This window comes from Xenopus laevis, chromosome 8L (assembly GCF_017654675.1).
Source record: "Xenopus laevis strain J_2021 chromosome 8L, Xenopus_laevis_v10.1, whole genome shotgun sequence".
Classification (NCBI taxonomy): domain Eukaryota; kingdom Metazoa; phylum Chordata; class Amphibia; order Anura; family Pipidae; genus Xenopus; species Xenopus laevis.
Window position 1 is genome coordinate 8,416,364 of NC_054385.1, and position 26,927 is coordinate 8,443,290.

At 43.3% G+C, this 26,927-nt stretch overlaps 1 protein-coding gene across 3 annotated transcripts in view; it reads right to left on the reverse strand.

Moving 5' to 3' along the window:
* nup214.L (nucleoporin 214 L homeolog) overlaps positions 1 to 25,259 on the reverse strand; it is a 42,745-nt gene extending 17,486 nt beyond the window's left edge. The window contains exons 1-22 of one of the 3 annotated variants that reach the window (XM_041571893.1): positions 25,011 to 25,259; positions 22,697 to 22,892; positions 21,190 to 21,341; positions 19,407 to 19,605; positions 19,249 to 19,319; positions 18,228 to 18,291; positions 18,031 to 18,134; positions 15,774 to 15,880; positions 15,556 to 15,622; positions 15,243 to 15,369; positions 14,180 to 14,341; positions 12,729 to 13,245; positions 12,464 to 12,627; positions 12,246 to 12,334; positions 12,086 to 12,166; positions 9,065 to 9,214; positions 7,647 to 7,805; positions 6,621 to 6,724; positions 5,311 to 5,478; positions 2,914 to 2,999; positions 2,250 to 2,333; positions 680 to 949 (exon numbers count right to left, since the gene is read on the reverse strand). In XM_041571893.1, coding sequence (XP_041427827.1) covers positions 680 to 949; positions 2,250 to 2,333; positions 2,914 to 2,999; positions 5,311 to 5,478; positions 6,621 to 6,724; positions 7,647 to 7,805; positions 9,065 to 9,214; positions 12,086 to 12,166; positions 12,246 to 12,334; positions 12,464 to 12,627; positions 12,729 to 13,245; positions 14,180 to 14,341; positions 15,243 to 15,369; positions 15,556 to 15,622; positions 15,774 to 15,880; positions 18,031 to 18,134; positions 18,228 to 18,291; positions 19,249 to 19,319; positions 19,407 to 19,605; positions 21,190 to 21,341; positions 22,697 to 22,892; positions 25,011 to 25,052 — 3,163 coding nt within the window. In that variant the 5' untranslated portion in view covers positions 25,053 to 25,259. 3 annotated transcript variants of the gene reach the window in all.
* Positions 25,260 to 26,927: the final 1,668 nt, after the last annotated feature.

The following is a 26,927-nucleotide window of genomic DNA, read 5'->3' on the forward strand; positions in this document are numbered from 1 at the left end:
GTAATATTGGTGTGTAGGTGCATCTCAGGTCATTTTGCCTGGTCATGTGCTTTCAGAAAGAGCCAGCGCTTTAGGATGGAACTGCTTTCTGGTAGGCTGTTGTTTCTCCTACTCAATGTAACTGAATGTGTCTCAGTGGGACCTGGATTTTACTATTGAGTGCTGTTCTTAGATCTACCAGGCAGCTGTTATCTTGTGTTAGGGAGCTGTTATCTGGTTACTTTCTCATTGTTCTGTTGTTCGGCTGCTGGGGTGGGTGATATCACTCCAACTTGCAGTACAGCAGTAAAGAGTGACTGAAGTTTATCAAAGCACAAGTCACATGACTGGGGGCAGCTGGGAAACACAATATGTCTAGACCCATGTCAGATTTCAAAACTAAATAAACAAATCTGTTTGTTCTTTTGAGAAATGGATTTCAGTGCAGAATTCTGCTGGAGCAGCACTATTAACTGATGCCTTTTTTCCCCATGACATGATCCCTTTAAATTTGCAGTGCATGGCCAAATGAACTCTGGGCAGACAGGTTGTACAGCTGCATGGGTCAATTTGCTTGGGAAACTGCAACTCTCCTAACACCTTTGTCCCATAGGCGAAATATATAAAGCTCCATTTATTATTCCTATGCTCTATCCATGAATAAAATACATATATTTTCCCTTCGCTAATAAGTACTTACGTGTGCTTGTAGCAGGGTGCAGGCCTGACTGAAAGGGTAGAGAAGCCGTGCCAAGTCCAGGCTGTACAGATGTTGTACGGGCCACTGCGGCGTGCTTGGGTACCCGAACTGGGGTGCTCTCGGGTGGAGGGGTCTCCTGCCTTTCTATTTCTTTAGGGGGAGGGTTCCTATTGTCATTGTCGGCCATGTCTGACAGAGAAGACGTCGAGCTCACATCATCCAGATCTTCAAAGAAGCTCGGGGCCAAGAAAGCAGAACGGGAAAGATTGGCTGCAAATCAATGTGGCTCATTAGTTTCAGAGCATATTCTTTTTATTTTGAAAGTTGAGGGTTCTGCTCTACCAAATGTTGCCTTTAGTCCTACTCTACTGGCACATACCATTCCAAGCAGTAGTGGCAAAAACAAGCGCTTCAGACAAGGTTTAAAGGGGAACTATCGCAAAAACTTTAATTTAATATAAGCTTCATCATACTGAAATAAGAAACGCTCTAAATACAATCAAATAAAGATTCAGTACCGTTTCTGAAATAATCAAGTTTATATTGACTATCCTTCTTTCAGCATCGGTTTCTCCAATATATCTTATAGGGGGGCTCCTTTTGCCTAGAAGATGTATTAGAGCTCATACTATTGAAATCACCAGTTTCTCTACATGCAGAATTTGTGCAAAAGGCAGTTATTTTGTTACATTTTTGTTTGTACTGGAATCAATTATTTCAGTGAGCTCTATTGGATCATTCATCTGACACCCAACTGCTGAATGAAGACAGAATAAAGAGAAACAAATGCTGCGAGAGGAATAGTGAAGATAAACATTTTAGAAACAATGCAGTATTTTTAAATGATTGTATTTAGAAAGTTGCTTACTTCAGCATGAGGAAACTTATATTACATTTTCATTTTCGCAATAATTCCCCGTTAAAGGAGAAGGAAAGCTACGGAGGCATTTTATTGCCATTCGATTAGCTGCAGTGGTGCAAGCTATAAAACAATATTTATTCTGTAAATGCTTTACTATACCTGAGTAAAAAGCTCTAGAATCTCGCTCTGTTTGTTTAGGATAGCAGCTGCAGTATTAGCTTGGTGTGACATCACTTCCTGCCTCTCTCTCCCTGCTCACTCATAGCTCTGGGCTCAGATTACAGCAGGGAAGGGAGGGGTGAGAGGAGCAAACTAAGCATGCTCAAGCCCTAGCCCTGGAGGTTTAAGCTGAAAACAGGAAGTCTGATACAGAAGCCCATGAGTACACAATAGAAGGAAATAAATGTGGTGTTTCTTTTGTTTCAGTTGGACCTTTTTGATAAGGCTTACTTAGTTTTAACCTTTCCTTCTCCTTTAAGGATTACTGGCTTGTGACTTCTTGGCCCTGGTTATCGCTTCCACTTGCCTTAGTCACAGGCATTTATCGTCACAAGTCAGCAAACATATAGATAGCCGTTCTGCCATAAAGCACGGCAAAAGTGCTGTACAGTCTCCTGTACAGGCAAGAAACAGACTGATGCCTCTATGCTTTAATTATTGCTTACAGGGATTTTCCAAGATATTTCCTACCAATTATTGGAAAGGTACCTGGAGCCAGAGATCGAACTGGAGGAGTTTTCCTCTTACTTAGGAAGTTTCTTAGCTGACTCTGCTTCACTGGGGATATCTTGGCTGCAGATGGACAAAGAACAGCTTAAGTCAACAGAACAACTATAACAACACACACATCCCAAGAGAATGACCCAGCAGAAAGTGCCAATTGCAACTAATTAAGGCCAAAAGCATTCCATCCCGTCATTAGGGGGTAGACAATCATTTACAATGAAACGTAGAAAAACGCTTGCTTGGGTTTGCAGAGCAGTAACAACAGAACACAATTGTAAGGAAAGGACACTAATAAGCTGGTCAGTATGATGCACCTTTAAGAGCAGTAAACATCTGGTGAGAGTGAAACGAGGGAAATGCTGTTGGACCTTTGGATTAACTGAGTCATACAGGAAAGTGAAGCCAGAAATCTGTTTTCTCCATAACACGAAGCCAGTGGAAAGAGTCAGTCGTGCACAGAAGGTGGTCAGGAAACTGGGCCGGCCCCATATTGAAAACATCAGGAATCCGGTAATGGCATCAATGGGAATTGGCTAAAGAAAATCCCTCACTTTTTATGGGAGAAACTTTTCCGCCGATTTTCCTTTCTGTGCTTCCTTACTGATGATTTTGTGATTCAACATGGAGTAGGAAGCAAGTTACTTACCTGGGAGTTTTGCCTGTGGTTTTGTTTGTGTGTCTATGGCGGTCTGGGACAAGGTCTTCTGCATGTTTTCCAACTCGACATCAAAACTGGAAAAGCGGGGAGTGCAGGAATTTGTTACAACCAGGTGGTAGAGCCATGTCAACAAAGGCAACTGATCAGGGAATTTAAAGGAGAACCAAACCCTTTATATTAAAATTCTGTACCCTACATAGACCCCCTCTTTGCTCCCGCCCAGCCTAGGTGTTACTCTCTGTAAATGCCCCTACCACTTTACTTACCCTTAGTTGCAGATTCAGTGCATCACGAGTGCCATCTTCTTCTCTTCGGTAATCTTCAGGTCTTCTTTCGGCGCTTCGGCAATTTCCTTGACTTTCGGTTGTTAAAAAACAGCTCCAACTGCGCATGCCCTGAAACTCACGGAAGTTACCGAAGCGCCGGAAGAAGACCCGAAGATTACCGAAGAGAAGAAGATGTCGCCCGTGAACTCTGAAGCGCTGAATCTGCAACTAAGGAAAGAGGTAGGGGCATTTACAGAGGGTAGATGTAGAGGGAACAGGGAGGGGATTTTAGTATAAAGGGTTTGGTTCTCCTTTAACAGTCAAAGCAAGAGATGATCATCATTAAAGGTGTTGTTCACCTTTAACTTTTAGTATGATGTAGATATTGATATTCTGACAGAATTTGCAGCTGGTTTTCATTTATTATTATTTTTGGCTTTTTGGTTATTTAGCGTTTTATTCGGCAGCTCTCCAGTGTGCAGTTTCAGCTACTTGGTTGCTAGGATCCAATAATCCTAGCAACCATGCATTGATTTCAAAAAGAATCAATTTGACAAGATCCGGAGGCCATGGTGTGATGTTGACCCGAGTTCTACTCCCTCTGGAATAGTTTTCCTGATTCAAGCATCCTCAGACTATAGAAGGTTACTGAATACTCCACTGACCGAAAATGGGCCTTAAACTCCAACACAAAAATTAGAGATGCACCGAATCCATTAATTGGGATTTGGCTGAACCACTGATTCCTTCGCGAAAGATTCGGCCGAACCAAATCCTAATTTGCATATGCAAATTTGGTCTGGGAAGGGGGGGAACATTGTTTACTTCCTTGTATTGTGACAAAAAGTCATGAGATTTCCCTCTCCACCCATAATTTGTATATGCAAATTACGATACGGATTCAGTTCGGCCAGGCAGAAGGATTCGGTCGAATCCTGCTGAAAAAGGCGGAATAATGTCCGAATCCCAAACCTAATAAAATGTATGTTTTGGCGTGTCCAACCACACCCTCCCATAACTTCTGTTATACTATGATTTGTGTCAACTTCTACCTAATACCTGATTATTTGACCTTATATGGATTAGTCTGCTTCATTGTCTGTTTTGTATGCATAAGGGATGTAGAAAATAAAACTTATCTATAAAAAAAAAACAAACAAAAAAAACCCATACCTCCCTACCCAACGTAGACCCCCCCCTGCCGCCTCCTCTCCCAGCCTACCTGGTACCTGGGGCAAATGCCCTTAACTTTCTAATTACCCATCGGTGCAGATTCTGTCCACGGCCGCCATCTTCTTTTCTTCGTTAAACTTCAGAAGCAGGATGACGTTTTCAGCGTAGTTGGAGTAATATTCCGGTCTTGAAAACTGCGCATGAGCCGAAGGTCACGAAAAAAGTCACAAAAGTTTTTCGGAAATTTTCATGACTTTCGTGTTCGCAACCGGAATATTACTCCAACTGATCATGCCAAAAACTACGGTTTGCTTTTGAAGTTTAACAAAGAAACGAAGATGGCGGCCGTGAACTGCCGGGGACAGAATCTGCACCAAGGGGTAAGTAAAAAGTTAGGGGCATTTGCCCCGGGTACCAGGTAGGCTGGGAGGGAGGGTCTACGTAGGGTAGGGTTGTTTTTCTATGTTACAGGCTGAATTCTCCTTTAAATGAGAAACTTGAATATGAACAGGAGAGGGCCAGGATAGAAAGACGAGTCATAAAAAGTAGCAATAACAATATATTTGTAGCCTTGGTTAGATGGGGTCAAACCCCCGTTTGAAAGCGGGAAAGTCAGAAGAAGAAGGCAATTAATTCAAAAACTATAACAAATAAATAATGAAGACCAGCTGAAAAGTCGCTTAGAATTGGCCATTGTATAACATACTAAATATTTACTTGCAGATGAACTACCCCTTTAATTTATATACCGCAAGGAAGTTTCGCAGTGCTTTACAAGGATTCAAAATGAAAAGGGGTCTCAGAATAATTTAATAAACAAGTGGTACAGATAATAGGATCAAAGGGCACAAGAGCAAGAGTTTTGTGAGGGCTGTAGGGAAATTGTCCCTGAGATTGGAATGCTTGATTGGGAAGGTGAATGAAAGAAATCGGAAGATTATCTCACCTCTTGGTGCTGGAGTCTGGCACGTTCCACTGAGAGATCTGGTTGTATAACCGCAGCTTCTGCAGGTTTTCCACTAGTTGCTCTAACTTTGGTCTTTGCTGGTTGATGATCTCCTGGTGGTTTGCCAGGCTGTTGAATAACGTCTCACGTTCAGGAATAATAATGCCCCTGAAATCACCAAGACATGAGGTCTGAAACTGTTGGCTTTAATGTGGATACCACAAACAGGAGCCTAACGTAGACTGGCTATTGTTGAGGTGGTCAGCATAAAGGCTTGAGCAGACCCCCCTACTTTTTTTTTTTATCCATGAGCCACATTGAATTGTAAAAGAAGAAAAGTTGGAAAGCAACAGAAGCATACATTAGTTCCTGGGTGTACGGGTTGCGATTTGCTATTGGTAACCCTTGTGTGGATTGGAAGCTACAGGAGGATCTATTAGGCAGCACACCTAGTTTTATGCAATTAAATCTTGCCTTCAAGCCTGGAATTCAAAAATAAGCACTTGCTTTGAGGCCACTGGGAGCAACATGTTGCTCATGAGCCACTGGTTGGGGACAATTTGGACTTGGAAGTAGTGATGTGCAGCTGGCCCGATACACGCGGGTTCGGGCTGTCCTTGTGCTCCTCACCTTCAAATGCCAGCTTCCGACTTCATAGCCGCGCGTCTGCCCGCCCCTTTCGAGATGTCATAGATGGAGCGGGTCGGGTGGGTTCGGGCCGACCTCATGCTCCTATTCGCAGGTGCAGGCTGAGCTCTTCTCCTTCTCTACCCGCCCGCCAACTTCAAAAGGCGGCTTCCTGCTTTGTAACATTGCGTCTGCTCGCCCCGCCCCTTTTGTGAAGTCATTAATGGGGCGGGGCGGTGTGGGTCTATGGATGGAACCCCGAAGTTGGATGCGGGCAGGGCGCGGGCTGAGTGAGGGCGGGTTAGGGTCGGGAGAAAGCCAACCCGCACATCACTTCTTGGCAGGGTTCTAGTAGTAACTTAGCTTTTGCTCAAAGAGATCAAGGTACACCTACAGGCTGAACCTTTATTTCTGCTCCAATATGTCTATTTATAAGGCATGACACCTACCGTTTAGGCTTATGGCAAAGCAAAAAAATATTTGCCCAATTCAGCCTTTAGTGTTGGCATAACGGACCAGTGGATGAATCATAATTGGGGCTTATAGAGAACCGCATTAATATGCTGATGTGGCCCTTGCCCAACGAGATTGCCAAACAAGCTAAATATTGACTGGCCAGGGCCTCCCAAGCATGAGACGTTTACATAGGCCAAGTTGGCTACTTTTCAATCAAATATACGTACTTCTTTTTTTGTTTTTCTTCCAGGTACTGATCCCACTCCAGATCTAAGACATCGTTGACATCCTGAACTGCATTCTTTACATACTGGTTTAGTCTTCGAATCTCCTGGAAGGAGAAGAACGGTGAGACTTGACTATTTGTAATCAAACAGTATGCAATTAGAGGGAAGACAATACAAAACTTTCTACCTATGCTTGATTAATCAATCAGCTGGTTAGCGGCAACGAGTTATTGAACCTGATCTTGCATGCTATCATATACTAGGGATGCGCCAAATTCACTATTTTGGAATCGGCGAACCCCTGAATCCTTTGTGAAAAGGGGAAAACATTTTACTTCCTTGTTTTGTGACAAAGTCACACGATTTCACGCTCGCCCCTAATTTGCATATGCAAATTAAGATTCAGTTCGACCGGGCAAAAGGATTCAGCCGAATCCTGCTGAAAAGGGCTGAATCCTGGATTTGGTGCATCCCTATCATATACGTCTACATGTTTCCGATAGAAGACACCATATGAGTTTAAAGTAATTAAAGGTGACCAGTAGTACCCTAAGAAACACATTCAGTTGGTACAGGTATGATCCGTTATCCTGAAACCAAAGATCCGAATTACGGAAAGGCCATCTCCCATAGACTCCTTTATAATGAAATAATCCAAATTTTTAAAATGTATTTCCTTTTTCTGTGTAATAATAAAACAGTAGCTAGTACTTGATCCCAACTAAGTTATAATTAATCATTATTGGAAGCCTATTGGGTTTATTTAATGTTTACATGATTTCCTGTCCAAATTATGGAAAGATCCCTCATCTGGAAAACACCAGGTCCTGAGCATTCTGGATAACAGGTCCCATACCTGTAGTATTTTCAAGTCTCCTTTTGGAATAAACACAACTGATTGTTGCACATTATGGAATTAGCATTTATGACTAGCTATGATGCAGAATGTTGCAGTTGAGCTGAAGACTCACTAAGGGATCCTGATCTAGGCAGTAGACGGCGTAGAAAAAACAACCTGTTAACTACCTGCATTTGTGTTTCACTCTTGGGGTCCAGAGGTTTCTTGTAGAGCAGCTGGAGATATTTGGGGTCTTGTTTAAGTTTATTCCGTTGCTGAACATCCTCGATGCTGGCGAATCCCTCTAGGTTTTTGATTTTCATGGCACTGAATTCTCCACGTAGAGACTGCCATGCAAATAGAGAGAGAGAGACAGTGTAGACATAGAAGGTTAATCTTACCAAAAACAGATTAAAGCAGGGAATTTTCCATGTGGCCAGACCCTAAAAGTTACATATAGGTCTCGTTGATCGTTTTTTACCGACAGGTCTGCTTTTGTAAGTAATTAAACCTGACACCTTTGCCAACCTAATTGAACTAGACTATCACCAGCACAACTGTGGCAGTTGCACCCTACTGTGGTTTCTGGGGCCCTGCTACTGAACAGTTGGTAAGAATGGGGTTCCCTCTGCTTTTCCTCAGCTTGCCGTATAGATGCTTGACAAACTGCCAGTTGAACACAAATTCTGCATGTGCACAACTCCATCCCTTGTAGTAGTCAGGTGCCAACGTTTCTGCACAATTTCTAACCAAGCACAAAGCTAATTTGAAAATGTGGAAGAAGACTGAAGAGGGCCCATTAATTACTTATTTACCAAGAACCCACCAGTAAATTAAAGCACCCTTGCCAGTGTGGCTTGACTGTGTTATAATCTTTGCATGAAGAAAAGGACCTGGCTATAATCAAGAGCAAAAGAAAAAAAACAAACCCTGCTGTAGGTATTAAAGGAGGAGGAACGGCTAAAAATTAAGTAAGCTTTATCAGAAAGGTCTATTTAAATACACCAGTAAACCCTCAAAGTAATGCTGCTCTGAGTCCCTGTTAAAAGAAACAGTATTTCTTTCCTTCTATTGTGTACTCATGGGCTTCTGTATCAGACTTCCTGTTTTCAGCTTAAACCTCCTTGCCTCGGGCGTGAGCATGCTCAGTTTGCTCCTCTCTCCTTCCTCCCCTCTCTGCTGTAATCTGAGCCCAGAGCTAGTAGTGAGCAGGGAGAGACTCAAGCAGGAAGTGATGTCACAGCAATCTAATACTGCGGCTGCTATCCTAAACAAACAGAGAGAGCTTGTAGAGCGGTTTACTTAGGTATGGTAAAGAATTCTGTAGAATAAATATAGTGTTATAGCTTCCTCTATTGGCAATCAACTGCTTCATTAGCTTTCCTTCACCTTTAAGGCACTGAGCGAGGATTGTGCCTTCACCTTTAAGGCACTGAGCAAGGATCGTGCACAAGTACACCATGCCATTAATTAACCTAATAATAATCAGTAAGACAGGAGGTTAATCTGTATAGCAAAGCATCCATCTTGCTCAGCTTTAGTGCAGCAAATAATTCCAGCTGTACACCAAGTTCTATTTAATTAGCTCTGCAATGGAAGTAATTACCTCTGTTGTTTCCTTAATCTCCAGGAAGAAGGAGTGAAGGCCATCGGACTCTGTCCTCAGTTGTCTCTTTTCCTCCTCGCTGCCCACTTGGAAACAAGCTCTGCTAGTCCGGGCTTTCAGATCATCCAGTTCCTTCTGGAAGTGTGCAATCTAATTGGAGAGGTGAAAGAGGGACATTGTCAGGAATACCGGTGCCTTGACCAATACACATCAGGTTATTTAAAAAGAAATGTTTAAAAGTTGTGCGGATATCAAACAAATGTTCTCTTTCTTGTTACCATGGCAGCGCTAACTAAATGAGAAAACTCAAGTGTGTGGGGGGGGGGGTTTTGCCTTGTGCTTTTTAGCCCCGCTGAACCATTGTTCTGTTTGAGGTCTTACGGATCTGCCAAGATGGTCTGCCTTTTCCCCCAAATTGTCCTCTGTTTGAGGATGATGTTTGTCCTGGAGGAGAGTGTCTCGTGCTTTTGCTTTTTGACAGGCGAAAAAAACGTCCCTCTGCAAAAGGAAGATTGTGCTTTTGGTTGGGGGAGCAAGGTGCTTTTGCCTCCTGTAGCTTGACTGATTAACTTGTTGAGATCCGGACGAAAGAGAAGTTTGCTTTTGAACGGTATGGAAGTTAGTGACTTCTTAGAGGAGACCATAACTTCATCCAAAGGGATCTGCGGGCCGATACAGACAGTGCTGCGGTTCTGCTGATGAATTCTGAAACCACTTTTGGTAGGAAGGATGGTACAGAGGACTGCCCAGTCGGAGTGGAAGGTTAAGAAGGGCGGCCTACACGATAGCAATGTAATTCTCCTACCGCACACCTGTAGTTCACCAATCCTGCAAGCTGGTGGTGCGTTCCTTCCGTTGAGGCTATTGCGACTAGGAAAACCTGCTTCCCTGTAATCCATTGTAGGGATATTGAAAACCATTGGTTCAATCGGTGCACTCTGAAGGGTCTTTAGGACTATTGTGAGGTCCCATGTTGACACTGGTGTCTGAAACGGAGAAATGACAAGGGCAACTCCCAGTAAGAAGGTCTTGACGTCTTGTAACATAGTCAACCTTCTCGGGAAAAGGATGGACAATGCAGAAATCTGAGATTCCAGGGACCCATGGTTATACCCTCTTGGAGAAATTCCAACAGAATGGGGATCAAGAATACTTTGAAGTCTGCTTTGCGTCTTAGACACCATTGCTGATAAGTGAACCACACTCTGTAATATGCTCTGGCCGATGTGGGCTTTCGTGCTGCTCGCATGGTACGAATCACCGCCTCTGAGAAGCCTTTTTGTTTCAGGATGTGGGTCTCTAAGAGCCACGCAGCCAAGTTGAGGCTGTGGGGGTTGGGGTGACGAATTGGACCTTGATGGAGAAGATCCGGAAGGGGCGGCAGGGTCCATGGGTCCTCCATTGCCAGATTGATGAAGTGTGAGAACCAGGAGAGCCGAGGCCAGTATGGAGCTATGAGAATGAGAGCGGTGTGTTCCCTCTGTAGCCATTTGATCGTTCTGGGAATTAGAGGAAGTGGGGGGAAAGCGTAGGCCAGACAGAAATTTGATGGGGCCGTGAGATCGTCTGCGGCTAGTGCCAGAGGGTTCCGGCAGTGCACGAAGAAGGTTGGTACTTTTCAACTGTGACGAGTCACTATGAGATCCATCTCCAGCAGTCCCCACTTTGGTGGTTATTTCTTGGAAAACCTCCTCCTTTAGAGCCCACTTGCCTGGGTCCAAAGTTTGTCGGCTGAGGAAGTCTGCCTCCCAGTTTAGCAGTCCTGGGATGAAGACAGCCTACAGGCTGGCTTTTGTAGTTCTACCCACCGAAATATTGAGTGGCTTGGTTTTTTTTAGTAGGGAAGACACCAGCACTTTGAAGTGAGAGATCTTCTCTGGGGTCAGTGACACCCTCTGTGTTTACATGTTGAACAGCAGTCCTAGGAAAACCATGGATTGAGTGGGTGTCATGGATGATTTCTCCAAATTGATGACCCATACGAGCTCTTGTAGTTTGGACATGGCTCAGCAGGTTTGCATCTCGAGCATAGAGGATGTTTGTGACCGCCTGCACATGCCGAAAACTTCACAGAGGTGTCTGGGGTCTCTCTAGTAAAAAGGGGTTGGTTAAAAAAAAAAAAAAAATCCTTTTTTTTTTAAAAAATATATACATCTCCTCTGTTGTGCTCTACATAGGAGAAGCCTGGCACCTGTGGTCCCGTGATCCTGGGGCTAGCTCGTGGCTCTGAGCTCGGTCTGAGTAGCGTGAATGCGCACCTGAGTTGCGTGTGTTCCGAAACTTCCGGGTTGCCAAGCTTGGATCCAACCCTGGCAAAATTGGCGCAAGTCCATGTGGAGGAACTCTGCTAATATACTACCCCCTGCTTGAGATTCTGCACCCTGCCTCTCGCACCGTTAAAAAGCACCCTGGCCAGACTGAGGCTTTCACTGTCCCTATGAGAGTAGCCAATTAGGATGGGGAGTTACATCCCCCTACCTGTGAGTTTTTACCGATGGCAGTTAAAACCTGCTTGCCCGGGAGAGGGGGAATAACCTTTCTGAACTGTGCCAGGGAGGGGACTGCAGATAACGGAGCATTTTAACCCTCCCAGGTCTCCTGGCCAGCCACAATCTTCTTGCATGGAATGAGAGAGGGTGATGAAGGCTGGGTTGTCAAAGCTAGTATATAATATCGGCATCCTTGCCTTGAATATCTCCATATGTCAGAAGGCCTGACAATATACCTGAGAGATCTATCCTAACACAACTAAAAACTGGCCTAGGCTCCGCCTGCTGGGGGGGTATAGCCAGCGGAGTTTTCTTTCTTGTTGTGTCCTGCCTCCTGGTGGTAGCAGCTATACCCCCATAGTTCCCTGTGTCCCCTAAGCAGACAGTGAAGAAAATTATATTTAACAGATGATAATGCGGATATAATAGAACATGGATGCTTGAGGGAAAGCTGTATCTCCACTAACCATGATGAGCGAGAACAATTTAACCTAGTTTAGCCGATTGGAAACACTTTACCACTTGCATTTACCTCTTCTCTTATGCCATTTAGGATAGAATCAGATTCCTTCGTTACTTTAGCCTGGTTTTCCAATGCCACACTTCTCTGAGGCTGGAATATAAAGGGGAAATAATCAGATGTGCTATATATCCTCTCTCTCTCGCTCTCAGCACAGCAGAATGCAGCTCACCTGAGGAGGAGTTATCTTCGTAGCAGGGGGGTTAACTCGTACAGTTTTCTGGACAGATGCAATTGAAACACTTGATGGGGCCTGTGGAGCTGAAAGAACATTGAAAGAAAACATTAAAAAAAAAATAAAAATAAAAATAAAAGCTCCCCTGTTTACAGCCTCAGAAAACAGTAGGTTTTACAAAGGCATGAGATCTGAGCAGTGCAGGTGAGACTTACCTTCAACAGCAAATGGCCTATTAGGTTGAACAGAAGCCTGTGATGGAATAACGGTGGGCTGGCTTTTGACAGGCACTGTAGCATTGGGCTTGGAAGTTGCAGTAAAAGATAAGGCAGCAGCACTAGAGATGGTTGCAGGGGGTGGGGTGTCAGAAGCATTGAATCTACAAGAGAGAAAGGGATAAATAATTAACCAAAAATGTTCATACTTTTATGATGGCAAAAAAACAAAAAAAACTTCGATACAAAAAGGCATGTTACATACTTGTCTTTAAGGTTCACTTTCACTGTGGATGGCGCTGGCGTGAAACCAGGTGCTGTTGCAGCCTGCACTGTAACAGGGGTTGCCAGGCTGAAGGGGCGGGTGCCCATGGCAGGCTGGAATGACATTGCTGGAGGAGCGGAAACTTTAGCAGTGTTGCTTGAAACCATCGCAGCTCCAAATGGAAAAGATGAAGGAGCGGATGCATTAGCTGCATTGTTTGCAGAAGAAAAACTAAATGCCGGAAGTGATGGTGGTTGCAAACTGCCGGCTGCAGGGCCGGCTGGTTGGAAAATAGATGTGGCAGCTGCTGCTGGTTGAGAAGTTGTTTTTGTTGGTGTAGCTGCAGGTGCAAGAGATGCAGGAGGATTCAAAACTGGGGTAGGAGCACCAGAAGATGCGGTTGACAGCCCAAAAGGATATGGAGGTGGAGCTGCACTGCGGGGGGCAGCAGAAGCAGGTGGAGCAGGAGCGGACACTGAAGTCAATGGGGCAGGAGGAGTAGAAACTGCAGTTCCACCTAAGATAAGGACAAAACAATGATCAGTTTACTGCAGTGCAAGGAAGACGAAAACCATTTGGTCTTACTAATAGTATCAGATAAACACAATAATAGAAGCATAATAAATATTAGGGAGTTTGCCAGAGCACAGCTCAAAGAAACAGCTAAAAGTCTAAAATAGAATAATGCTATCAACGCTGTATTTTGTAGACTAAACATAACCAATTAAACAATTGATTTATGCATTCAAAGTTGGTTGCAGGGGGTCATCATCTAACTATGTTAAACATCTTTACAAGACCAAGACTACGCACATGCTCAGTGTGGTCTGGGCTTCTGTTGGGAGGTTAAGCTTAGGGGTTGTCAAATTATCAAAACAGCACAGGTCAAATAATATCGGACTGATTAATAATCAGAATATGCAGACTGCACTGGATACAAATCTCTACGCGGTCGCTGGCTGTTCTACAGGGAAACAAAGCTGCTTGAGTTCTGGGAAGTCCCTCCTCCTGCGTTTGAAAGTATGATTCTTTCCTTGCAGAGCAGTTAGGGACCGTCTGAAGTTTCTTATCCGCAGCAGTCAAACGAAGGAGGAATTTCACTGCATGCAGCCGGGTTTATTATAAAAATGGTATACATTGTTTAATTAAAGTATATTGGAGATAGGTTTCTTTTTCATTAAAGAAAGTAAAAATGGGATATTGATTTTTTACCTCCCCTTTAGGAGTTCTCCTAGGCTGAAGTGTGGCCAACTGTCTTTTCACCATTCACCTACACTAAACGTCTGTAAGCAGAGATGCTGACAGTTTTGTTGCCCGTGAAGGAACTTGGGAGTTAAATTTTAGCAGAGAGCCATCGCTAATTAATTAGTTGTCTGGCAATCACCGTCTCATTCAAAGTCTATCTACAAAAAAAGGCAAATGATCCCCTTGGATTCAGATCAAACACTTACCGACAACTTTCATTTCCCGCTCTCCTTCCAAGGAAAGCTGCTCCGGTGATGTGGTCAGTGGTTTAACGCCTTGATTTAGGTTGACTACATGGAACGGGCAGAGGACCCCGTCTGTGGACAGGAGGAGTAAAACCGGAACGGGCGGCAGTATTTGTGATTCACCTGTACAGAGTGATTAGATTGTTAGCGTGATTTATTATAGGGTACCTATGCCCTAAATTGAAGGGGGGGGGAGAGGTCTATGGTAGAGCAGAATTCTACCCATTTGTAAAAAACAGAGTACCCAGCACCCCAAGTAGACCTCCCTCCCTCAACTGCCCCCCAGGGAAACATCCCATACTTTATACTTACCCCTCTGCATAGATTCTGCCAGCGGACTTCCGCGTATCCATCTTCCAGGTCCTCTGTAAGCGGACTGAGAGATCTTTATTTCTGTGCATGAGCAGTTGGAGCAGTTTGCCGTTTTGCGACAACTGTGCATGCGCGGAATTACACGGAAATTGCCGATCTCCCAGTCAGCTTACCGAGGACCCGGAAGATGGATACGTGGAACTCCGCTGGCAGAAACTGCACCGAGGGTTAAGTATATAAAGTATGGGGCATTTCCCCGGAGGGGGGGCAGTTAGCCTGGGGGGAGGAGGGAGGGAGGTCTACCTTTAGTCTTTTTTACAAATGGGTTGAAAACTCCTTTAAGGTAACCAGCAATGTGCAATTATTTAACAAGATTTGTGGTGCATGGGAGTTCCACCAAACAGCAATGCAACGGTATCAAACTAAGCTCCTGACAACAGATATCAATATTGAAGGAAGAAAAACCGATAAATACTTATTTTGGTGGGTGGGTATTAAGGGTCCACTACTGAGGGTACAATCACTTTACACTTACATTGAACCCATGTTATATAAGTTTATGGAAACAGCCACGTGACGACTTATTTAAAAGTTTCCATACCCATGGGAAATCTATGTGTTATTAAATGCATTCATCGTGCATGGTTTTTCCTGAGCGGATAGGAGGGTTAAATAAAGGCTGAGCAGCTGCCTGGATGAGGAAAAGACGTACTGATAAATACTTCCAGCTGACAGGTATAATCAAGCGCTACTCCCATAGGAAGAGTATCATCATTGTTTTCGGTCATTGGCATCTCAGCCCGACTGCTGTCTTCTAGCAACCACTGCTCCCAGCCGACCTGCAAAGGAGACAATACGATCAAGGACATGGTATTCCCTTTGCTAAAAACCCACAGTACAAATGACAATCAAAAAAATGATTCATTGTTGTTTTAATTTCAGTATCACATGCAACATGCCTTCCTACACAGTGTAGAATATCGACTGAATAGGAGCCACAATATAATGTAAGCTAACGTTATTACCTGATCAGGGGGCCGTGCAATCACACCAACATCTACAGAGGCTGCTGATGCTGCCAACAGAATCTCCCTAGAAAAAAAGAAATGATTAAATGTCTAACATTATCTCTTGCAGAGTGATGGATGGAAAGGGCAGGAATGGTTATTAGCGTAACATTTATGTTGAAATCATCAGATCAAAAAGGATTATTCCGCTAGAAAGTTTGCAAAGCTCAACTCACCAATCCTCGATATAGTTCAGGAAGAAGTGGTGCTGCCGCTCGCTGCAGATGCTGTAGCAAGTCTCTGTGAAATTTAGGAACCTCTCAGCTCGTTTGTCTTCTTTTTTCTACAAAGATTATAGACTATTATCACCAATTTCAAAACATAAGACAAAGAGGAAAGTAAAGCCCTGCTTACACTTTAAAGTTGGGCATGGACAGTCAGATATGCACATTATCTAACCTTAGATTGTAAGCTCCACTGGGACAGGGACTGATGGGAATGTGATAGGGACCTTAGATTGTAAGCTCACTGGGGCAGGGACTGATGGGAAAGTGATAGGGACCTTAGATTGTAAGCTCACTGGGACAGGGATTGATGGGGATGTGATAGGGACCTTAGATTGTAAGCTCCACTGGGAAAGGTACTGATTGGGATGTGAAAGGGACCTTAGATTGTAAACTCACTGGGACAGGGACTGATGGGAATGTGATAGGGACCTTAGATTGTAAGCTCACTGGGAAAGGGACTGATGGGAAGGTGATAGGGACCTTAGATTGTAAGCTCCACTGGGACAGGGACTGATGGGAATCTGATAGGGACCTTAGACTGTAAGCTTCACTGGGACAGGGGCTGATGGAAAGGTTATAGGGACCTTAGATTGTAAACTCACTCGGACAGGGATTGATGGGAATGTGATAGGGACCTTAGATTGTAAGCTCCACTGGGAAAGGGACTGATGGGGATGTGATAGGGACCTTAGATTGTAAGCTCACTGGGACAGGGACTGATGGGAATGTGATAGGGACCTTAGATTGTAAGCTCCACTGGGAAAGGGACTGATGGGGATGTGATAGGGACCTTAGATTGTAAACTCCACTGGGAAAGGGACTGATGGGGATGTGATAGGGACCTTAGATTGTAAACTCCACTGGGGCAGGGACAGATGGGAATGTGATAGGGACCTTAGATTGTAAACTTCACTGGGACAGGGACAGATGGGGACGTGACAGGGACCTTAGATTGTAAGCTCCACTGGGACAGGGACTGATGGGAATGTGATAGGGACCTTAAATTGTATGCTCCACTGCGAAAGGGACTGATGGGAATATGATAGGGACTTTAGATTGTAAACTCCACTGGGAAAGGGACTGATGGGGATGTGACAGGGACCTTAGAATGTAAGCTCCACTAGGACAGGGACAGGGACAGATGGGGACGTGACAGGGACCTTAGATTGTAAGCTCCACTGGGACAGGGACTGATGGGAATGTGATAGGGACCTTAGATTGTAAGCTCCACTGGGAAAGGGACTGATGGGAATATGATAGGGACCTTAGATTGTAAGCTCCACTGGGACAGGGACAGATGGGGATGTGACAGGGACCTTAGATTGTAAGCTCCACTGGGACAGGGACTGATGGGAATGTGATAGGGGCCTTAGACTGTAAGCTCACCGTCTCTCTACATCATACTAAAAGTTAAAGGAAAACTTTACCCCCAAAATGAATACTTGAGCAACAGATAGTTTATATCAAATTAAGTGGCATATTAAAGAATCTTAAACTGGAATATATGTTTAAGTAAATATTGCCCTTTTACATCTCTTGCACACGTAGGTGCAGCGGAGTAATTGGGAGTTTGCTATGACATGGGTGACTTATCTCTGTTTGGAAGAGGCACCTCTGTGTTCCCTGCCAAGAAAACACACATTTAAAGCCCCAATTGTTTTTGATCTCAGTTTGAGACATATTTAATTGTGTTGGAAAAATGGCAATTGCCTCCCTGATTTAAAGGATCAGTAACATCAATTTTTTTCATTAAAAAATGTTAGCGTAGCACGAAAAAAAACCCAGACATATTGAACTCCGCTTGCACTCCTCTTCAGAAAAGGCGACACGACGACAATCCTTCAAGCGGCGCTCAATTTCTCCTCCTTGGTTATTTCCTATAAGGAAAGCAGGGAGGAGAAATCGAGCGCCGCACGATGGATCGCCTTTTCTGAAGACGAGCGCAAGCGGAGTTCTGGTAAGTTATTTCTTAATAAAGACTTAGAGATTTAAAAGTTTAATATGTCTGTGTTTTTTGTTTTTTTTCATTCCACACTAATTTTTTGATAAAATTTTTTTTTATGTTACTGGTCCTTTAAGGTTTCATTGACCATCAGAAATGACTCAACCTCTCTCTATGTTTTTAGTCGTAAAAGTTTTTAAAAGAGGATGACGATATTCTATCAACAAACATTTGGAACAGGTGAAAGGGGGTAAATGCACATACCGGAAGTGTGACTATTACTAGTTGGGGAGAGGCCTCTAGCGAGCCGTCAGCAGCCGCATACACCACGGTGAAGACATAAGTACTGAGCCACAGCACATCCAACACTGGAAACAAAACAAACCAGTAGCTTTAGGCGACGATAGATAAAACCACAGGCTTCTACTATCCCACCATATGGTAGTGGTAAATAACCATACCTTTTACGGGGTTATCAGAATCATAAAATGAAGGGCAGGGGATCACTTTTTTCTCCTGAAGACTCTGCAAGCAAAAAAAAAAAAATAAATAAAAAAATGAACATTGATTGGGAATACTGGCACGTAGAAAGTCTATTTATCAGCTCACTAGCTGCAAAAAAAATAAATAAACTTATCCAACAGTCAATGGAGTCTGATAAATAGTCCGATGCGGTACATGCACAAATTAAAGACAACGCACATCCAGTATTCTGCTAAGCAATAGACGTGGATACTTTTGATGCAGTATGGCATATACCACTGAATCAGACTTGCTTACCAAGGGGTTAAAGGGGCACTAAACCTTAAAAATGAATATAGGTAAAAATGCCATATTTGATATAGTGAACTTATTGCACCAGCCTTACGTTTCAGCTTGTCAATAGCAGCAATGATCCAGGACTTCAAACTTGTCACAGGGGGTCACCATCTTGGAAAGTGTCTGTGACACTCACATGCTCAGTGGGCTCTGATTGGCAGTTGAGAAGCTAAGCTTAGGGCTCGTCACTAATTATCCAGCAGAAAATGAGCTTCCCCTGTAATATAAACTGATGCTACAGGTTTGCTGATTATTAAATTCTGATGCTAATTGCACTGGTTCCTGTGCTGCCATGTAGTAATTATGTGTATTAATTACTAATCAGCCTTATATTGTGACATTTCTATTCTATGTGTACTGTATATTGTGAGTGGGTCCCTAAGCTCAGTAAGTGACAGCAGCACAGAGCATGTGCAGTGAATCAGCAGAAAAGAAGATGGGGAGCTACTGGGGCATCTTTGGAGACACAGATCTTTACTGCTAAAGGGCTGTGGTTGCCTTGGGCTGGTACAGAAACCCAAACTAGAAACTACTTTCATTAATCTTTAGTTCTCCTTTAATTGTAGGCTAACCATCATGGCTGTAATGAATAGGGCTTTTGCTGAACATAATTAATGCATATAGTTTTAATAAAAAAAACACAGGTAAGTGAATGTCACTTACCGGCAGGTATTGTACAACTGTTCCATTCTGTTTCCCTACCGCTAGCTGCTTCCCTTTTGGACTCCAGCAGACTGAAAAAAAAAAGGTGCAAAAAAAGATAAATATTACAAATACATCATTATCAGCAGAATGGGCAAACCAGGTGACACGTCACTTACCTGAAGTCACACCCAAAGTGGCTGGGAGGTTGGCAAAAACACTGACTGTGTCTGTAACTTGCAGGACCGAGATACTGCCATCGCTCAGACACACTGCAACCATAGAGGGTAATGTGGGATTCCACTGTAGGTCAGTAACAGAGCTGCTGGGATCCCTGAGCAGCTTGCAACTTGCAAATGGCATCTTGTTTTGTTTGGACTGCACAGAAAAGCAAACAAATTACTTACCAGGCCATCATATTCCCAATATAAGACATACCAATGGATTTCAGTATAAACAACAATTACTATGGCCTATGATCCTTGACGGCCACAATGAGGTCAGTATATAGAATAGAATCTCCGATTAGAAAGCAACTTCCAATATGCTGACAATACAAACTAGTTTGGCAATTACACAGAACAAATTACAAAAATGCTAATGACACTTTTATATCGACAGGAGAGAAATCAGCGATGTATTTTGCAGCCAATACATTGACTCCAAAATTAAACACATTGACAGAACAGGCTGAAATCACTGCTACAGACAAGAGAGAGAACCACGAGATTTCATTATCTTGATGCATCCCAAAGACTCAATAAATTGACTTCCAGCAGCAGTAGACTCAGCACAAACACACTTATATGATTCCACTGGCTGCATTTGGTCTTGCATTCACCCAAAAGCTGCTCAGGTGTTTATACGGACTGCCATTTAGAGCCATATTTACTACTCACGTGCCTATAAAATGTGCCTCGTAAGTGCCAGTTACTTGCCTACTCGATAGGGCGGCAGAGCCGAGGAGTGTGGGATACTTAAAGGAACAGTTCAGTGTAAAAATAAAAACTAGGTAAAGATAGGCTGTGCAAAATAAAAAATGTTTCTAATATAGTTAGGCAAAAATATAATGTATAAAGGCTGGAGTGTTTGGATGTGTAACATAATAGCCAGAACACTACTTCCTGCTTTTCAGCTCTCTTCGTTTCCACTGATTGGTTACCAGGCACTAAGCAATCAGTGACTTGACGAGAGGGGCACATGGGTCACAACTGTTGCTTTTGAATCTGAGCTGAATGCTGAGGATCAATTGCAAACTCACTGAACAGTTATGTCCCATGTGGCCCCCCTTACAGTCACTGACTAACTCAGAGTTGAAAAAGAATTCAACCCGTAATAAAAAAAAAAAACCTGGCCATACACGGAGAGATCCGATCGTTTGGCGATGTCGCCAAATTAATGGTTCTCTCCCCAATATGCCCACCTTGAGGTCCGCCGTATTGGGCCGATCCAATCGTGGGCCCTAGGGCCAATGATCGGATCATAATGAAGGGTAACGGGCAGTCGGATCACGGGACCGCATTAATGACATTTAGTCCTCTCCGATCGACAGCTGCCTGACTTTCGGCCAGATATTGATCAGGGAAGCCCGTCGGAGGGCTCCATAAGCTTACGACTCTATCGGCCCATGTATGGCCACCTTTAGAGAGCTGAAAAGCAGGAAGTTGGGTTGTGGCTATTACGTTAGAGATCTGGTTGCTTCTTCTTTTATAGATTACATATTTGGCTAACTAACTATATTAGAAACATTTAAATTTTATTTTGCACAGCCTATTTACCCAGTTTTTATTTTTACACTGAACTGTTCCTTTAAATCAATGTGGTTGGCACATGTACAGTACAACAGTTCACATGTGTCTATCTATGGCAGCTCAATTTCATTTGTCTTTTCAATTCAGAAAGCCCCTGGTTATGTCTGAGACTTATGAAAGCATTGGCTTTAATCATGAAGGATAGAAATACCTCATTCAGTAGCGTCCGAACATCATAGAAGGAAACAGAAGAGCCCTGTTCAGCAGAGGTCATACACACGGACAGTGTGAGGTTATCAGAGCTCAGGGCCAAATGGTGAATGGGAGCGTTCATAGGCACGTGTATACCTTGAGGTCCCACGACTGCAGAGGCAAGAAAAAGAAACATAGTTATAATGCAGCAACATAGTTGGTGAAGCCTTCAATTAGCCTGCAACATTGTTTAAAAACAATAACAAGCAGGAGTTAAAGGGGACGTAAAGTCTAAAATAGAATAAGGCTAGAAATGCTGTATTTTGTATACTAAACATTAACTTACTGCACCACAAGCCTAATCAAACAAATGACTTATGCTTTCAAAGTTGGCCACAGGGTGTTGCCATCTTGTAACTTTGTTATACATCTCTGCAAGACCAAGACTGTGCACATGCTCAGTGTGATCTGGGCTGCTTATGGATCGTCATAAATGATCAAAACAGCACAAATCAAATAATATCTGCCAGGAGCCGATAAAGCAAGACTGATTAATAATCAGAATAGGGTCCTGTGTTGTCATGTAATCTAACGTGGATTTTATAGTTTTTGTATTGTTTAATACAAACTTTCTGCAACTCTGCAGAACCAGTGGCTGCAGCAAAGATCCTCCAAATAGAATCCCAGTTTATCTGTTTAAATCTGGCTCCATGATCTTTGTCCCTGCAGCTGGAAACAGTAAAGGGGATGTAAAGGCAAAAATAAAATCCAATACAAATCTCTACACAGTCGCTGACTGCTCTACAGGGAAACAAACAAAGCTGCTTGAGTTCTGCATGGCTGGGAAGAAAGCTGGGGGCTCCCCTTACTGTTCATAAGTATGATTGTTTCCCTACCCAGCAGTTAGGGACAGTCTGAGAATTCCTATCCACAGTAGTAAATTATGGGAGAATTTCACTGCATACAGTCAGGTTTCTTATAAAAACAGTACACATTTTTTAATTAAAGTATATTGGAGATAGGTTTCTTTTTCATTAAAGAAAATAAAAATTGGATTTTATTTTTTTGCCTTTATATGCCCTTTAAGCAAATGCTGCTTTTAATAGCAAACATTTTTACAAATAACCCATTTTTACTAAATGTATATTGGAACGTTGCTTAGAATTAGGTTTTTCTTTTATTACACACACACTGAACGTACAGATTTATAAACAATGCAACCAATTATGTATTTATATAGGTCAAGAGAGACCAGCCCAAATGGCCTCTAATGTGTGTGACTGTGATAGGGACCTTAGAATGTAAGCTCCAGTGCAACAGGAACTGATGGGAATGATGTGTAATTTTTGTACAGTGCTGCAGAGTATGTTGGCGCTATATAATTAAAAGAGCAATAAAAAACAGAAGATTTACCATTTCAATGACTTCCATGAACCCCATTTTGTACTGATGGAATGTCGCTCATATGACAAACACGCAACACATACCATGTTTACAAGCGTTAAAAACAGTTGACATTGAATTACCGGTTTTATTTGCATTTTCTTTAGGTTTGACGGTTACAAGAATGTCCTTTGTGTGGAAAACCTTCAATCCCATAAACCCTCCCACGAACAGAAGTCCATACTTGTTTGATATCACAAGCAGGTTGGAGCGCTGCTTGGGAAGATCCGCCGGATAGTCAAAAAGTCTGACCTTTTTTAACTGTCGAAACTGGAAATCCTGTAAAAACAAAAAGAAGTAACATTTTAGCAACGATGTTTTTCTTTGTTGAAAGTCCCTTGAAATTGAAAAAAACTCCTAAATAATTATATTGAGCCTCTTCATCAGCAAGCTCTCTCTATTACTCACCCACCGTCATCATAAATAGAAAAAATTGCACTGACAACAACAGCGAGACCTTTCCAGCCCATTAAAGTAACAGCAGTGTTGGTCACAATTCATACCCAGATTGCACTCGTGGGTGTTGCACATTATAGAGATTTAAATATTTTATACATTACGCAATATTTCCTGTTGTGATACAATATGTGTGAATTTCAAGCTTTAAAAAAAGAGACCTGGTGAATAGATTAAGTTCTCCTTTGCGAGGCAGCGCTTTCGAGTCGGAAGCATTCCAACTCCGACTCCTAAAATAACGTTATCTTCTGAGAACATTTGCAAGTGGTCTTTCTTTTTTTATGATTATGCAGCTATTGAACTTTTTGTTCAACGGTTCCCCCGGTTTGGTAGGGTCTCATTTATCTAGCAGCAAGGCTGGTCTCGAAGAGCAATAGGGTTTTGGCTACGGGGTCAGTGACCCGCATTTGCCAGGTACAAAGAAAGAGAAAATTAAATAATTCAAAAACTATGAAAAAATAAAGAATGAAGACTGCAAATAGGACATTCTATACCATACTAAAATTAACTCCACTATATCTGACATCTGAATCACTCATCCCAAATCTCACCCTCAATGGCCTTCAGGCTGAGCCCCTTTAGCACATAAGGTTACAGATATATAGAAACATTGGGGTGTCACCCTGCTATAGTTCCAGGGGTACCCAGGGTACAAATAATCACTCACCCCAAATCTCCCCCTAACTGACCTTCAGACTGGGCCCCCTTAGCTCATAACAAGGTTACAGATATATAGAAACATTGGGGTAACAGTCACCCTGCTATAGTTCCAGGGGTACCCAGGGTACAAATAAGCACTCACCCCAAATCTCCCCCTAACTGGCCTTCAGACTGGGCCCCCTTAGCTCATAACAAGGTTACAGATATATAGAAACATTGGGGTAACAGTCACCCTGCTATAGTTCCAGGGGTACCCAGGGTACAAATAAGCATTCACCCCAAATCTCCCCCTAACTGACCTTCAGACTGGGCCCTCTTAGCTCATAACAAGTTTACAGATATATAGAAACATTGGGGTAACAGTCACCCTGCTATAGTTCCAGGGGTACCCAGGGTACAAATAACACTCACCCCAAATCTCCCCCTAACTGACCTTCAGGCTGGGCCCCCTTAGCTCATAACAAGGTTACAGATATATAGAAACATTGGGGTAACAGTCACCCTGCTATAGTTCCAGGGGTACCCAGGGCACAAATAAGCACTCACCCCAAATCTCCCCCTAACTGACCTTCAGGCTGGGCCCCCTTAGCTCATAACAAGGTTACAGATATATAGAAACATTGGGGTAACAGTCACCCTGCTATAGTTCCAGGGGTACCCAGGGCACAAATAAGCACTCACCCCAAATCTCCCCTAACTGACCTTCAGACTGGACCCCCTTAGCTCATAACAAGGTTACAGATATATAGAAACATTGGGGTAACAGTCACCCTGCTATAGTTCCTGGGGTACCCAGGGTACAAATAAGCACTCACCCAAATCTCTCCCTAACTGGCCTTCAGACTGGGCCCCTTAGCTCATAACAAGGTTACAGATATATAGAAACATTGGGGTAACAGTCACCCTGCTATAGTTCCAGGGGTACCCAGGGTACAAATAATACATATATATAGAAACACCGATGCCTCTTACAGACACAGAATATCTAATATGTAAGTAAATAATAAAAACATTTGCCAGGACTGGAACCAACCTGTAGCCAATAAGAACACTAGATAGTTCATAGAGACCAAAACTGAAATAATAATGAAACAATATTCTCTGCACCGCTGGTTCTGCCTCCTGAAACATTGTAGCAAGCAGAGCAGGCTGAAAGGTAACCAAGTTCTGCTAGAGTGTTTCAGGAGTCAGAATGAAGGCGCAGGAAGGGACAGACAGAGTGAAAGGGGATCTAAGAGACAGCGGAGAGCCGGTCTATGATTATGACAGTCCCCCATTCACCTTAGTTTCCCTCTCAGGGGGTAAATCAGTGTCGTCTTCCATTTCAGCGGGAGCGATTGACTGGAGATTCTGGACTCGTATAATAAAATGAGAAATATGACAGCCGGGCCTCGTGCCAGGGCCGAACGTACTCCTAAAACCAACTTTCTCCCGCGTTCCGAGTCTCGTTTCCAGAGATCCCACAAACCAACGCGCGGCGGCTGCGCAGTGATAATTCCGTACTTCCGGCCTTATGACGCAAGGTAAACGTTCTGACTGCCATCCGCGGCCATGTTTGTTGGGGGCATGCGTGAACTAGTCAGTCTGGCTGATAACACTGGCTTCAATCAGATTCCGGGACAGTATGTGTTTGTCATTATATGAGCTGACAGTGAGCACTGGTGGTGGGCATTAACTGCACTTTTATTTCATAAGGGAAAAGTAACAAGTTGTTTGGAGAACTTTTACCTGACAGAGGCTGGAATTGCTCCAGATATACAGACACGTGACACACACACTGGAATGGATTGTGGTTTTTGTCAGTAAACAGTAGCCTGGCAACAGGACTTTATTGCTGGTTTGACATGAAATATTATATAGGAGGAGGCAGCACAGTGAGTGGAGTAGAATGAGGCCCTTCACTGTTCTTATGTGTCAGTCACAGTTGCACTTGTTGTGTTCCTGCTACAGGCCCAGCCCTTGTCTCCAAGTGTCCTACGGCCCAGTCCAACGTTTCCCTGTTCTTGGTTCTACTCCTGCCCTTAGTTCTACTCCTGCTCTTAGTTCTACTCCTTAGTTCTACTCCTGCTCTTAGTTCTACTCCTTAGTTCTACTCCTGCTCTTAGTTCTACTCCTGCTCTTAGTTCTACTCCTTAGTTCTACTCCTGCTCTTAGTTCTACTCCTTAGTTCTACTCCTGCTCTTAGTTCTACTCCTGCCCTTAGTTCTACTCCTTAGTTCTAGCATACCTCCCAACTGTCCCTTTTTCGGAGGAACAGTCCCTCTTTTGACAGCTGAACCCGCAGTCCCTCATTTGTACTGGAAAGTCCCTCTTTTCTATGCACTGAACAGCCAGAAAAAGAAACAAAGTTTCTCACTTAATTGGCTTTTAGCAGAGAGCCCAGAACAGGTAACAGGTGCAAATAAGATACTTTGTAACAATTTAGAGACACAAAAACAGTTCAGATAAGGAGAAATATTTTAAAACTTTCATAACCTGCCAAATTTTGTAAAACAAACATGGTAATTAGGGGGTGTGGCCACAGAAAGGGGTGTGGTCAAAAATTGCTGCGATACGTGCTGGAAAAAATTTTTTGTCCCTCTTTTTACTTCCAAAATGTTGGGAGGTATGGTTCTACTCCTGCCCTTAGTTCTACTCCATAGTTCTTGTCCTGCTCTTAGTTCTACTCCTTAGTTCTACTCCTGCTCTTAGTTCTACTCCTTAGTTCTACTCCTGCTCTTAGTTCTACTCCTGCCCTTAGTTCTACTCCTTAGTTCTACTCCTTAGTTCTACTCCTGCTCTTAGTTCTACTCCTGCTCTTAGTTCTACTCCTGCTCTTAGTTCTACTCCTGCCCTTAGTTCTGCTCCTGCCCTTAGTTCTACTCCTTAGTTCTACTCCTGCTCTTAGTTCTACTCCTGCCCTTAGTTCTACTCCTGCCCTTGGTTCTACTCCTGCCCTTGGTTCTACTCCTGCCCTTGGTTCTGCTCCTGCCCTTAGTTCTAATCCTGCCCTTAGTTCTACTCCTGCCCTTAGTTCTACTCCTGCCCTTAGTTCTACTCCCGCCCTTAGTTCTACTCCTGCTCTTAGTTATACCACTGCTCCCAACATACTGCCAATAGAAAGATATTTGGACCACACCTTTTTTTGTGGCCACACCCCCCAATTACCATGTTCATTTTACTAAATTTGGCAGGTTATGAAAGTTTGAACATATTTCT